Source organism: Lissotriton vulgaris, chromosome 7 (genome assembly GCF_964263255.1).
Source record: "Lissotriton vulgaris chromosome 7, aLisVul1.2, whole genome shotgun sequence".
Classification (NCBI taxonomy): domain Eukaryota; kingdom Metazoa; phylum Chordata; class Amphibia; order Caudata; family Salamandridae; genus Lissotriton; species Lissotriton vulgaris.
This window is the reverse complement of record NC_141695.1, coordinates 387,218,950-387,234,688: the sequence shown is the minus strand read 5'-3', so window position 1 is coordinate 387,234,688 and position 15,739 is coordinate 387,218,950. Positions and strand designations below refer to the sequence as shown.

At 43.6% G+C, this 15,739-nt stretch overlaps 1 protein-coding gene across 1 annotated transcript; it reads right to left on the bottom strand.

Annotated features, from left to right (window-relative positions):
* Positions 1-2,670: 2,670 nt before the first annotated feature.
* Positions 2,671-3,516, bottom strand: LOC147701710 (uncharacterized). The gene has a single exon (XM_086928689.1). It carries the CDS (start codon positions 3,514-3,516, stop codon positions 2,671-2,673), a length of 846 nt encoding a protein of 281 aa, XP_086784815.1.
* Between the last annotated feature and the right edge of the window lie 12,223 nt (positions 3,517-15,739).

The window sequence follows — 15,739 nt, the reverse complement described above, 5'->3', positions numbered from 1 at the left end:
TGCTTTAGAGATAGGATTGCCCTTATGAGTTGGGGAAAATGCCACAAATAGTTGTTTAGTTTTCCTGAAATTTTGTGTCCTTTCTATGTAGTACAAAATGGCTCTTTTGACGTCTAGTGTATGTAGAGCCCTTTCTGCTACTGTCTGTGGTTTTGGAAAAAAAACTGGCAGTTCCACTGGTTGGTTGATGTGAAATGCCTAAATTACTTTAGGCAAGAACTTTGGGTTTGTTCTAAGAACCACTTTATTCTGGTGTAACTGCAGGAATGGTTCTTGTATTGTCAATGCCTGTAATTCACTTACTCTCCTGAGTGAGGTAATGGCTATCAGGAAAGCCACCTTCCATGTAAGGAATTGTATTTCGCACCTATGCATAGGTTCGAACGGTGGTCCCATTAGTCTGGTGAGTACTACATTGAGGTTCCAGACCGGGGAAGGTGGTAATCTTGGTGGAATGACTCTTTTAAGGCCTTCCATGAAGGCTTTTATCGCTGGCACTCTAAACAGTGATATGTGCTGCCTGTTTTGTAGGTTCGCTGCTATAGCTGCTAGATGTACCCTGATAGATGTGTATGCGAGATTACATTGCTGTAAGTGTAGTAAGTAGCAAATAATCTCCCTTGTTGATACGTCTAGAGGGTTGATATTATTAGTAGTACAGTGTATAGCAAACCTCTTCCACTTAGCTGCATAGCATGCTGTGGTGGTGGGACGTCTCGCTTGTTTAATTATCTCCATACAATTTGGTGGTAGATCTAAGTACCCAAATTCTAGGATTTCAGGAGCCAGATCGCTAAGTTCAGTTGTGTGGGATCTGGGTGCATTATTTCTCCATGGTTCTGTGTAAGATGCATGGGTAGAATTCTTAGCTTTTGATGTGGCACTTGTGAGAGTTGCAGGAGCGTGGTGAACCACGGTTGTCTTGCCCACGTGGGTGCCACTAGTATCATGGTCATTGAGTGTTGTTGCAGCTTTCTGACCACTAATGGGATTAGTGGGAGAGGGGGAAAAGCGTATGCAAATTTGTTGGACCAGTTTATCCATAACGCATCGCCCTGCGACAGGTGGTGTGGGTACCTGGACGCGAAGCTTTGGCATTTTGCGTTCTGATGGGTGGCAAAGAGGTCTATCTCTGGTTGTCCCCATCTTTGGAAGAATGGCTGCAGTATTTGTTGGTGCAGTTCCCATTCGTGTATTTGTTCCGACTGCCTGCTTAAGATGTCTGCTATCTGATTTTGAACTCCTGGTAGGTGTTCGGCTAACAGATAGATGTTTTGAGGAATGGCCCATCTCCAAATTTCCTGTGCTAGTCTGGATAGTTGGAGAGAGTGCGTCCCCCCCTGTTTTTGAATATAATACATTGCTGTCATGTTGTCTGTTCTGATCAGGACAGCTTTGTTGGTAACATGTATTTGGAAGGCTTTCAATGCTAGAAATGCTGCTAGTAGTTCTAGGTGATTGATGTGCAGTCTTTTTTCCCTCACACTCCACCTCCCTTGTACTGTGTATTTTTCCATATGTGCTCCCCATCCTGTGAGTGATGCGTCTGCTGTTATTGTCACCTGTGGAATTGGTTCTAGGAACGACCGCCCCTTGGCAATGTTTGTTGTGTTCCACCACTTCAGAGAGCGGTGTGTGCGGTCGTCTACCAACACCAGATCCGTAATCTGTCCTTGAGCCTGATTCCACTGTGTCGCTAAGCATTCTTGTAGCGGACGCATTTGTAGTTTGGCATATGGTATTAGCAGTATGCAGGATGACATCATCCCTAATAGCTGCATAAACACTCTTGCTGGTAGTGAGTGTTGTGGCTGGAATCTCTGAATGATTGTAAGCATTGTTTGAATCCTGACTGGATTGGGGTATACTTTGGCTTTCCCTGTGTCTATAGTAGCCCCCAGATATTGTTGAACTTTGCTTGGTTGTAGGTGTGACTTTGTGTAGTTCACCGTGAACCCTAGCTGGTGTAGTAGTTGAATTGTCTTTTGTGTGTTTTGAAGACATTCCTCTTGTGACTTGGCCTTTATTAGCCAGTCATCCAAGTATGGGAAGACATGTATTTGTTGTCTTCTTAGGTGAGCTGCCACCACTGCTAGACATTTCGTGAACACCCTTGGTGCTGTTGTGACACCAAACGGAAGGACTTTGAACTGATAATGTTGTCCTTCTACCACAAACCTGAGGTATTTCCTGTGGGCCTTGTGAATTGGAATATGAAAGTAAGCGTCTTTTAGATCCAGTGTAGAAAGAAAGTCCCCTTTCTTCAGTAAAGGCAGTACTTGTTGTAGCGTGACCATGTGGAAATGTTCCGAATTTATGTATGCGTTGAGAGGTCTTAGGTCCAGTATTGGCCTTAGAGACCCGTCCTTTTTGGGAATTAGGAAGTATAGGGAGTATACTCCTGTTCCTTGTTGGTGCTGTGGAACCTTCTCTATGGCATGCTTTTCTAGCAGGGATAGTACTTCCTTCTTTAACAGTGTCAGGTGATCTTGTTTCATTGGACGCTGCCTGGGGGGGATGTTTGGCGGGGTAGATGTGAGTTCCAGGCAATAACCATGTTGGATAATTTGTCGCACCCACCTGTCTGATGTGATGTTTTCCCAGACAGGTAGGAACTGTGATAGGCGTCCCCCGACCGGTGTTATATGGTCTGGGGGGAGCTGTATGAAGTCACTGTTTTGGGGTTGGAGAGTTGCGGTTGTTGTTGTTCCCGCGACCTCTACCCTTGTTGTTGCTACCTCTGTAGCCACCTCTTGAATTACCTCTGGGTGATGTAGGTGTAAAAGAGGTTTGTTGCTGGTTTGTACTTGTATTTTTGGATCCTCCTCTATAGGCGGATCTACGAAAGGAACCTCTTTGTGTCGGCTGTTGCAATGCTCCCATTGATTTAGCCGTTTCGGTATCTTTTTTCATCTTTTCTAAGGCCTCATCTGTCCCTGTGCCGAAAAGTGTTTTCCCATCAAAAGGTTGGTTTAGTAATGATGTTTGTACCTCTTGTTTGAACCCTGATACCCTGAGCCATGCATGTCTCCTTAACATGATGCTTGTGTTTGTAGATCTTGCTGCAGTGTCTGCCGCGTCTAGGGCGCACTTGATTGAAGTGTTAGTAATTAACTTCCCTTCTTGTATGAGTTGATCTGCCCTCTTTTGATGTTCTTTAGGGAGATGTGTGATGAGTTTTTCTAGTTCATCATAATGCGCTCTGTCATACCTTGCCAGTAGTGCCTGTGTATTAGCTATGCGCCAGCTGTTTGCCGCTTGAGATGCTACTCTCTTGCCCGAGGCATCTATTAGCTTAGACTCTTTGTCAGGAGGTGGAGCTTCTCCTGTGGATAAAGAGTTTGCTCTCTTACGAGCGTTTGTGACCACTAGTGAGTCTAGAGGAATCTGCCCTTTAATGAATATTGGGTCTTTTGGAGCTGCCCTATATTTCTTATCGATTCTTGGGTTCAGTATCCTAGCCCTCACTGGGTCTTTGAATATCTCTGATGTATGACTGAGAAGGCCCTTAAGCATTGGTAGTGTTCCTGATGTTCTTTGCGCGGTAGGTAGTGTTTCTAATAAGAAATCCTCTATTTGAGGTTCTGCATGTAGTTCTACCTTGTGATATATTGCTGCTCTATTAATGAGTTGTGCAAAACCAGTATTATCATAAGGAGGTGAGGGTTTTGAAGGGTACAATTCAGGGTCGTTATCGTTATCTGACCCTACATTGTACTCCTCCCATGGGTCTACCTCCTCTGGGATTGTGTCTTCATCATCCCTAGGATGTTCTCCCTCCCCTGTGTCACTCTCTACATCTGTTGTAGGTGTAGATGGTCGTGTGGGAGGCATATTTGGCCTATTGTGAGGGAGAGGGGAAGAGGGTGTGTCTCTATGTCTTGGAGAAGGGGGAAGAGTTGTATTTGTCCCCATTGTTCTCTTCTTAGGATGAGTCTTGTCATCCGACTGTTCATTCTTCCTCTTTTTAGGTAGTTCTGTGACTACTTTGCCAGTTTTTGGATCTATCAACAGAGTCTTTTGTTTAGGATCTGTTTTATATTCCTGTGTCGGTACCGCAGTTTTCGGGTCCGAAAGGTGTTTTTTCTTACTACTGTCCATTTGTATTTTCGGCACCGAGATTTTATTCGGATCCAATGTTCTCGGTGTCGAGGATGTCCCCGGTGTCGAGGGTGTTTTCGACATCGACACGTGTTTCGGTGTCGATATGGACTGTTTCGACTTCGAGCTTTCCTTGTCATGGAGCTTCGGTGTCGATGTGGTCCGTTTATCGGAACCACCATGATGGGAGGCCGAGTGTTTCGGTTTCGGTTTCGTTGCCGGGCCCGAAGGCGGGGCGTCGGAAACTTTTTTCGGTTGTCTGACCGGGCTCGAGGGCGGGGTCGACACCGTGCGGGGTCTGTTCTTTGGTAAAGGGACGTCGTCACTCACGGTTTGTTGGACGCCGATTTCGTCGGCGTCGGACTCGCCCTCTTCTGACCCCGCCTCGTCAGCCTCCTCTTCCTCCTCTTCTGGGTGCTGGTCCTCGAACAGCTCCGGGATTGCTTGTGACTGCATTCTCGATACCTCGTGTCTTCGGGCTCAACGGTTTCTAATCGTCGATTTTGAAGAAAATGCTGCACAGGCTTCACAGTCCCTGGATTCGTGTTCAGGGGACAAGCAGAGGTTGCACACCTCGTGTAGGTCCTTGTGTGGAAACTTAGCACCACACGTTGGACATTTTTTGAATGGAGTCCTTTCCATGGACTCCGGGCTGGACTACGTCGCGTTGGTCTTCTCGTAGTCTTCGTTCTTCGAAACGCGTCGAGATGGAAGTGAAGTCGCGTTCGGTAACAATACCGTCGAATTGGAAAGTTTTACGCGCCGAATATACCGTCTTTTACCGAAGTCGGTCCGGAGCTCTTCGATCCTCATCCGAACCCGATGGCGGAAAAAAACAATCTAAGGATGGAGCCGATGCCCATGCGCACTAACACCAAGAGGAGGAGTCATCTATGACGACAAAGACTTCTCCAGGAGAAAAACAAAGTGCAATCATCCGAGCCCAACACCAGATGGCGATCTATTCATAAATGTACCATCTGCAGCCCACATGCCTCGAACATATATATATATATAAATATATATTTTTTTTTACTTTCTAGGATTTCAAATTACTTTGTGCAAATTGATGTAATAGGCAACGCTGTTAATAGTGCTGGTATCTGTTTGTGTACCACCTACCTTCTTAGAGCTCTTATGAGGTCCCATTTCAAATATGAGATGGTTCGCTAGTCGCAATTTAATCACTTTGGCCTCATTGCGAGTGATGTTATTAGGTGTGCAGCTTTTGCAACTGGTAAATATCTATATCGCAGGGGTCACTACTTAGATAGAATGGTATTTCCTCTTCCTCTTTTGTCTGCTTTATCCTAACAGCCAGCTAGAACATATAGAATTAAGATGAACACCAGGACTCAATGCTTTCAGCAGAAGAATGTTTATTAATCCCTAAGCAAAGCTTAAACAGAAGCAGCAGAGAGTTGGAAAAAAACATACACAGCTTGTTAATACCACAGAAAACCAAAATGAAGCATTTTTGGGAACAATACGATGTACAAAGAAGGAAAAACACTGTTGGACCATTTGAATTTGAAGTTTGAGTTTGGTTACATAACAGGCTCCCAACTGTTTTTATAATATATTTCTCTCCTGACCTACAAATAAATACGCTCAATCTCTGCTAAAAATGCACAGTATTTGGTTTTTTGTTCATATTGCCGAATAGGAGAAATATGTTACCCTCAGTTTATGCACACATCATTCATACTTAACCAAGGCTGAGGCAAATATTTCTGTGTTTTAGTTAGCAATTCTACCAAAGGCTTGCAGCCTGAACCCCCATGTCGAGTAAATGACTTAATGCTGAAGAGCTACTTCAATGTCACACACTGAACCGATGAAAGGGGAATGGACAAGGAATGAACACTGTGGCCACTTTAAGACCCAACTCACACAGCCAGAAATGCTGCTGAAACCAGAGGTAGTGCCAACAGACCAATAAAATGCATTTTCACAGGGGACACTAAAGGTTCCTAGGCTGTGAATGAAATCTCTATGGCAGCAGGTGTAGATGTATTAATGGTAACAATATGAAATTAGTTTTATTGAGGAGGAGGAGTACTGCCAATTCAAGGACATATACCATATTTGTTAGACTTCGAAAACAACCTAAGAAACACAGATATTGACTGCAATGCACACATCTTTGTTGCCGAATTGGTAAAAATAATTATGACAGGCTATAGCACAGTGTTAGTAAATAGCTTAGTATTTTCTATTGATTATATTGATCTTCACCACCATTTCCAGTCATGAAGCAGCCAGTGCAAAGATACTTTAAGCAGGTTCAGTTGGATTCCTTAGCATTGGATATATGTTACATTATTTTTTTCAATTATCTTTATTTAAAAGTTATTTTTGAGGCTCGAGTAGTCCTCTCTCTATGGGATTACGACTTCAGTATAACTCATTTCCAGCAAATGTTTTCTGTTACAAACCATTATTATTAGTACAGTTGGTCCAACAGAAGCAATCCAAGAGTCCATCTCCTAGAACACATTCATTTCTCAAATGAAAGACCTCGGGCCGTATTACACAAAGGGCCCTGGGGAAACAACGGGCATTGCGCCCGCTTTGTGCCCCCCGGGATACTTTGGGATTACAGAAGGGGCCGCAGACGCTTCTGCGGCCCCTTCTATAAATCTTCAGAGGGCGCTCCCTCATTTGCATGGGGGCATGCCCCATGCATAGGAGGCAATCCCTTGGCCTCTGAGCCTATGTCGCATTACAGACGCGGGCACAGAGGCAAAGAAGCACTCAGGAGGTGCACTGTCAGTGCATCCCCTGAGAGCAGCCCTCTGGAGGGGGAAAGGAGGTCCTATGGACCCCCAGAAATCCCCCTGCAGGCGGGTGAAGTCACTGACTGCACCTGCCTGCAAGGGAATCTTTAATCTTTTTTAAAAGTGCACTGAAAACACAGAGCAGCTTCAAAGCAGCCACTCTATTTTTCACATGAAAGCACCACCCCCCAGGGCTGCACGAGTTTGAGGATGCCCTGAGGGCAGCGCATTCATCATAATACGGCACACTTTCCTTCACTGCACTGGGTGCACCGTTTAAAATGTGCACCCAGTGCATTGAAGGAAAATTCGGCGGATGTATAATGTGGCCCCAGGACTAGAAAAATGGTGTCCAGATGACCTGAAGAGTTAAGCTATGCCAACCTTACGACTCTGTGAGGCGCTCATTTTACTATGGGTGATTAGGCTCCGCACCTTAACTATCACTCCATCATGGTCCTCTTTCTTAATTTCTTGATCTAAACTCAGTATTGTATCTTCTAGATCACTGCTGATCTAGCTCTTCACTTGACCATGCTCCACTTAAATGTATCTCTGCCCTGAAGAAATTCCTTACCCCTGATTTGCTCAATATTTTTAATTATTCACTTAAAAGTGGAATGCTTTTAGATTCCATTACAAATGGCATTTTTCTAAAATATATTTTTATTAGGATTTTCATCCCCAATAAACCTAATTCGTACAAACTTTACAGCTTCGGGCTTCCGATGGTGCCACGTTCTCACAATATTTACTCCTGTAAATACAATAAAGACCGTTCAAAAGGCATTGTTATTTCTCTTCTAATAAATCTGATATTGCTTGATCCATCATCACCATCCAACTAAGTTTTCACGCTTTTTCCAGCTGCAACTAAAATGTTAGAATCTTGTATTGGAAAGCTTCTATGTCAATACCTCGATACTGATACCATCGTGGATGTCTCTCAAATTGAATTTCGTCCCTAATGTAGCTTGGAACTAGCCTTTAATGCTGTTGTGGATGATCTGCATCTAGAAGCCGACAAGGCCCATAGTGGGTCTCTGCTTTCTTCTGGCTCTGACCTTGGCGTTTGACACGGTGGGCCACCAAATTCCTATTCAACAGCTTTTGGCTAATGGAATTCAAGATATAATATTTGCTTGGTTTGTGTTTTTTCGATCACACAGGCAGTGCTTAATTTGTAAAATATGAAGTCCAGGTGCTCAAATATTTGTCAGAGGCCACACCCACTTTCCCCCGTGGCCCCGCCCAATTCCTCCACAGTGGGCCCTTACCTCCCCATACCCCCTCTGTTCCCTCCACCAGACTTGCAAACACCCTTACATCTCCCTCCCTCCTGCTGTCTCCACACACCTGCGCACTTTCCTCTCTTGCGCTCAGCCTCTATCTAGGCAAGCTCTAACCCCCCATCCCCTTCTGATTTCTCCAAGGCCTGTAAACTCACCGTCTTCTGCGGCGTGTCCCCATCTCTTCAGATATCTACTTGAGGCCTCCTCCCCCCTCAGCGCTGATCATGACTCCCCTCCCCCATGTCAAGTTCTCGCCTGGTTGTCCCCTACTTTCCTTTGGGTCTTTTACTCACCTGACACCTCCCCATCTTACATGCCTTCTGATCCCTCCCTCCTGCAGGCCTTCACACTTGCTCCTTTCTTCAGCTTTCTAAACATAGACTCGCCCCTCTTTAGTGCTCTCTCCTGCAGGGCTGCCCTGCCCCCCTTATGGTCTTCAGTCTCCTGACATCACCTGCCCTCCTCAGACCTCTCCAGGCAGGCCTCCAATCCACCATCTCTCCCGCTCTCTCCTCTGTCCATATTGGGAGGGATTTCTGAGACGACCCCACCCCCGCTTTTTAACATTCTCTAGGAATGCACGGCATACCCCCCCTGCAGGGAGGTGCTCCAATGTGACTTCAACTCACCTCCTCAGTCTACAGACAAACCACTTGCAAGCAGGGACATCATGTACCAGGACATGCCTGCCAACACGCTTTTCACCCCCACCGACCCTCAAACTCCCCAGGAAGGCTGCAGCCAGGTCCATGGACTGAGGCCTCGAGATTCTTGCAGTGTTCTTCACACTTCCCGTACCATGCAAATCACCATAACAACAAGATTATTATCACACCTTTAATTCCTTTCATGGATTTAATTTCTTCTGAGCCTAGCCAAATAAAAGTAAAGTACGTCAAACATGTACAGAGCAGGCCTGCCAACACACCTTTCACCCTAACCACCCCTCAAACTACCTTAGGGGCTGCAGCCAGATCCCTCGGCGAAGGCCTCATAATTCTTGCACTGTTCTTGAGCTTAATTTTTGTTCCAGGCACATTCTTGCATGGCAAGCCCCCCCTGATCCCGTGGATGTAGGATCTATGCTTGTGAAAAGTTTAGTTGGTGGGATATTTGGGTATATTTTGTTTGCCTTTCTATCGACCTGGTTATTACCACTTAGGGTTGAAATTGTACATGTTAGACTGTACATTTTGGTATTTTGTGCAACCAATATTGTTGGTCGAAAATAAATATGAATAAACTGCTTGTGTAAAAAAAAGTGTGCAGAGCAATAAGAAACATTTAGAAATGTGTCCAAGAGATAATCCTGTAGCTTCAGGGGAGATGATTTGGAAGATGTTACACAAAGATAGTGAAACTACTCTTTACATAAATAAAATAAAGTAGGAAACGTTACCTTGAAAAGGGTGTTGCTGAAAGTTGAGACCACTTGCGCATGGAGAATGGCAGTAGGCCAGTCAGTCTGCCTTAATTATAGCGCTGATGCCAGGGCATATGGCTCCTAACCCTCATAACCCTCACTGTCTTATGTAACACATTATCTTGATGTACAAACCTGATTTATTGTCAATGTACCTGTGATGTAAAGCACTCTGACACCCTGCATAGGGATGGGCACTGCTAAAGCGCTTTAAAGAAATAAAACAAAATAGTGGTATTTAAATTGTTATTTGTGTATATACTGGTGCGACCAACACATCGGACATTCTTACAGTGTATGTATATCTCATATAAACTGGGACCGAACAAAGTCAAAAGTATTTTATTGTCAAATACCTGGAAGGTTTGAAATGTGTCCGAGCCAGGATACTCCAGGAAAAAGAGACCTGATGCCCCCTTAATTTACGATTTTGTTATGGGCAAAGCTGTAATCTGATAAACCCTGCCCCCCCCTGCACCTTGCTGCTGAGGACAAAAGCAGAACGTGCAGGCGCTGCTGAAAGTGTCCGGAAAAATAAAACATGACCAGCTCTGCACATTTCTGTGGGGCCCAACCTCTTGGCAGGGTAGATGACGTCTACTCTCGACAGGAGCCCTGCATTCTTCTTTCACACATCCATCCTTATCTGAGCAGGAGTAATACAGAAGTAGTCAGGAAGGGCAGGCTGCACAAAGTGATCATCTTTGGCTTTGAGTGCTCTCTCCGGACCTGGAAGTTGGAACGGAGACATTACCTGCTTGCATACGGAGCTACCAGAGCGGGTCGACACGGTGCATTCATCAAACAACGCATAACACTTGAGCAGACGGTGTGCAGGTGACGTGACCTCTGCACTGAGTGTGAACTGCCTCGTGGTTGCGCCGGAGTTCGTACTTAGGGGGCACTGGGATGGTGTGCACTAGTTGAGCGGCACCTTCCTCGGGGCAGCTGCTCCAAAGGTTTGTTCTGGTTCACGCTTCACCACCGGTCTTCCCGGGCACGTTCATGCGCCCCCCACCCCCCTCCTGACTCCTGTGAGTCCTGGGCGGGGGCGTCCTATGATGACAGACTGACTGGACTGAGGATATTTATTGAATTCAGCATGGGAGAGGAAATAAATAGCAGAAATGCCCGCCTTTAAAAGTTTTGCTGCTATTCTCAAGTCAGGACCATGACAGATGCAGGAAGCAGAAACAGAGAGGCGGCGGAAGTTAGAGCGTGGGGGGAAGGTGCCCCCCGCTCTGCCCTGGAGGCTGCGCTACGTTGTGTTTTTTATGGCAGGAGGGACGTGATTACAGTCTTACAGCCGGGGAGAAGAACGATTGTTATCGCCGATCATGGGCATGCACTGCTCCATTGTATGCTCTCGGTCTCGGGGAGTCCCTCCCCAGAGAGGCGGAATGTGCCTCTTAACAATGCATAAATCAAAGAGGCATTCAATTTGAAATATTTTCCGACGTAGACCCGGCCCTAAGAAATAAGTGCCGGTGCTAAGCACCGGAAAGCACCGGCACAAATTAAGCACTGCACACAGGTCACAACAGGTGTCTCTGTTACAATTGTGCTCTCCAAGATTGCTTGTGGTGTTTCAAATGGAAACACTACAAATCTATATTTTTAATATCTATATGAGACATTTAGCTGCATAATGCCATTGCTGTTAAAATAAACATTTTTGCCGATGATAGCTCTTGCTGGGACTCAGCAACACCCCTCAAGCTGTTTTACTGTTATACTGTCTTGTAGCTTTTACACGTGAATTAGTACCTACTGGTTGAAGTTTAACAAAGACAAGAGTAAAATCATGATTGTTGGTGGTAAGCAGCTCTCTCTGCAACTCATCTACCCGTCTCTGGACTTTGGGCCATGCCTTTTAGTGGCAACTAGTGTCAAAATGTTATAAATAGAAGTCCTTGAGCCAGGTGTATAAACAGGATATGTTTATTAAGTTAAGTTCCTGATTAGGTTCTTCAGGACAAGATAGATGGAAATGTAAAAATCCCCACCAGGAGCGATCTCCCTGTCGCTTAGCCTGCCTGCCATCAACTGCCACTCCAGACACAGGCCAGGCACCAAACATTCTATGATGTCACCAAGCATTGCAGCAGCCACACCATCTGAGCAACAGGGAAATCCCAGCCAGGGAAAAGAGACATAGATCAATTATAACACAAAACCCTAGCAGTCAAATTAGATGCCTCTACTCCAGATTAACTGCCAAATATCAGCAATAATATAATTGTGTAATTTTCATCTATGATGCCTTGGCGCTCTATTACCTTTGCTTACCTTTGATTGCAAACATCTTTGTCTATCTGCTGTTAATGGAGTTCACCTGAACTATTGCTACAGCTTGTATCTGGAAATTAAAAAGCCACTTCTTACTATCCATGAAAGACAAAATCAGGAAGCTAGATTAGTGACAGGCCCTCCACAACACCTCCGTGTTTTCCATCTTGCATGAGCTTCACTGGCTCTCTGTGGACAACAGGGCATTGTCTAGATAACTCTTTATTGTACATCGCTTTCTATATAAAATATACTCCCACTAGACATCTTTGCTCTACGGCTTCTACCTCTTCCATTGTTCCCCTGTTCTGTCGCATCCCCCTCAATGGATTCATATTTTCCATTCAGGCTCCCCGCCTCTGGAACCTTCTACCACAGAAAATCCAACCCATCTTTAATCACATAATATTTAAGTAAACCCTTAAAACATTTATATTTCCTTAATGTCTCTCTTCTTTTACCAGCAATACCTGTTTTGTTGTGCTTCATACAGCGCCAAGAGCCAGGTGGGAGTTAGGAGTGCTTTATAAAACCTAATCTAAGATTCTGCTATCCACTGGGAGTAGCAAATCCCTTCCATAACAAGCTATCCGCCACCATCTAATCACTTTGCACCAAAAGATGGTTCACTCTGCAACAGTAGGGGTATATGAGTTTTATCATTTCTTCATTCATTTGTTTATACCTAAAGAACTTTCCATTCAGGTAATGAGAGAATATCCAGTTCCTTCTCATATTGTGGCTGTTAGTCTATTGCCACGTCTACTAACAACTGTTTACACAACACTCTTTACCTTCATGGCATACTCTGAAGGCTGATGTTTTGCTTAAAGTCTCTACTATATTTGTGTGTCCATTTTTAAAATATATTGCAATCTTCAATACACACCAGTCTACAAATACTATACTCTGACTTAAGAACAGGAACTTACATAACCTTCAAACACATACCATGCTTTGAGTAACAACTGTGCGCCAGTGTACCCTGACACATAATGGCCAGACTTACTGTTAAATGTTCTTTCTACTGAAATGGTTCATTCTTCCAGATGATTTACATCAGTGGTTTAAATCACCAGCAGAATGTTTGCAAGGGCAGAAGGGATTTCCACCAATTTGTTTTAGGCAGAATAAATGTACCCCTAGTCAGGAGGTACAATGTTGGTAGGGTCACCAGCTTATGAATGTCAAAAACCAGCACATTCTACAAACAAAGCAGTAGGGGAACAATTTTGCATCAATATTGGGGCATAGAATGACTTAACTAACGGCACTTCATAACATGAACAATATGTCACCAAAAGAATTAAATGCAACTTTTAACAATATCTTTGTTAATTAAACTGCTTACTGCTACTGACTGATACCTTCGTCTGCATTGCAACACAGGAATTGTGCCTCTCTCTCTCCATTCAGGCAACCCTAAACAAAATATGGGACGTGGTATATTGGTGAAAATCAGGGACGCATGAGCACCCTAGCGGTTGGCACCCATATTTATCATCCCATGGACATGCTATGGACCTGTTAAGGGGTTTCTATACACAATAGTAATTTTATTTGAACAATTTTGCGCTGTTTTATACATGCTTCCATGTATACTGTGGAAGATTCGAAGCTATCAAAAAGCCAAAATTTCCACTATTATTTCGAATCAGTTTTAGCTGGTTATCAGCAGACATGGTAGGAACGTAGAAGTAATCGCATTGCATAATTATCGCCACCTGATGCAGCTTACAGTTTATGACAATTCTACTCATGAATGAATTCATGTTATGTTAAAAAAAAATTATAAAGCTCTCACCTCAAATTTGCTTCTAATGCTTTTTACAAAATTGGGCCACAACATATACTGCACCATCGATTGTACAATCTTCCAATGTGTTATGTACTATATCAACAATAAGAAAAGCAATATCATTCTCTCTCCACCACATTATATACACACCTGAGTAACCAAAATGTACTGAAGTAGAAGGAAAATATACATATGCATAATACAGTATGAAATATTCAATAACCTTCAACAAACAGCATTCATACAATGTCCTCCAATGTATGATTTGCTATCAAACATACAAAACTCCCTACTGCATCTGCATAATATTGACTGAAGTATGCAATATTTCTAATACCATGTTCCCTCCACATATATATTGTGTGTGTGTGTGTATATATATATATATATACACACATATATATATATATATATATCTATATATATATATATATAACGCACACACACACCTGCACATATACCATCCACTGAAACATTCAATATGCCTTATTACAGAACATATTCCGAAACAGAGAATATCCCCTATCACAATATACTGACATATACGTTAAAGAACATTGTATTTGACACACTGAAAAGGTATTATTTTCTAAAACATAGCCACGCCTTGTCCTCCAAAGTATGATATGCTCTATGAATAAGGTACAATCGCCTGTTAATAGCATCATTTACAAATATTATTTATGTTCATATACTCTGGCAAATTCTGTACTCTGAAACCACTTGTATATCTTAAAACATACAGTAATAACTAACATATTAGATACGAGCAAATAGATTACGTTATTCAAAATGTAACAGACTAAAACCACCAGCATATCATGCTCCCAAACATGACGACTTTCAACATAACACAGCTTAAAGCAACACATACATTATATTTAGCACACTACAAACACTGAACCATTCTCAACATTCCATATTGTGGACAATTAAAGATACAACTGTCTTCTACTATGCACACTAACGTATATTCTTGTAGACTCCAAATTTCTGGCAAGTGACAACTGTGTTTGGAGGGAAAAATACAGGCTTAGAGTAAATAAATATTGGGCAGGATATTGCTGCATTAGGTTTTACAGCACTGCATTGTGCAAAATGAAAAAGAAAACTGTGCTTTGCCATAATACAAAGAGTCATACACTGATTAGGTCACTGGGCATGCGCACACAAAAAATGCCATTTTAACATATATCTAATCATCAAACCATGGCACAAATTTTAGTAAGAATTGTCTTGCCTTAAGTTTGACCCTGAAGCACACTATCCACAAATTTTTACGCAACAAAACCACCCAAGGATAAGCTTCCTCAAATATTTAAATCCTTGTATTTACACAATATGCTTGAAAATATCACGCAATATTTTGCTTGCACATTATTTGCATCTGATTTAATTGGGTGTTAAAATTTCACACAAAATGTGGTTGTTTTACATCGGCGGAGGACATTATGTTTCCCACTGTGACGGAGGACTGCCATAATTGGATATCACGGCCGGCACATCGGAGATATGTTTGCACTCTTAAGGAGCTGCCTCTTGGTTCGTGGCCACCTTCTTTTAGGAGGCCACACACAAAACCTTTGAGTTTTGCACAAAAAACCCCTCAAAGACGAAGTAATGACTCTGGGCCCCTGTAAGTTTTCTCCCATAGAGTGTGGTCATTTTTAGGTCTCGCCTGATCCATCGCGCATGCGCTGCTCTGCAAGGCTTTTAGTAGGGGCTTTTAAAGTCTAAACACACGCTCGTGTGTGTCTTTTTTTTTTTTAATCACCCACAATTGGGTTTTGCATGCATCTTTCTAAGACAGAACGCAATTGGTCCAAGGCGGGTGCATGTCCCACCTTCTCCGTCTCCTGGCCTAGGGTGCTCGGGAGCAAGCAGCAGCACCATCTGTTTCCAATTAACGCGACCGCGAGACGCAGGCGCGTTAATTAGAAACAGATGGGGGTCGAGCTGGCCCTGGTGCTCTTTTGCTCCAAACGCAGAGCTTTCGTCGCCGTGTATTTAATTGAATTTGCTTGTGTGGCAGTACAACTGTTAGGGCAGCATTGAT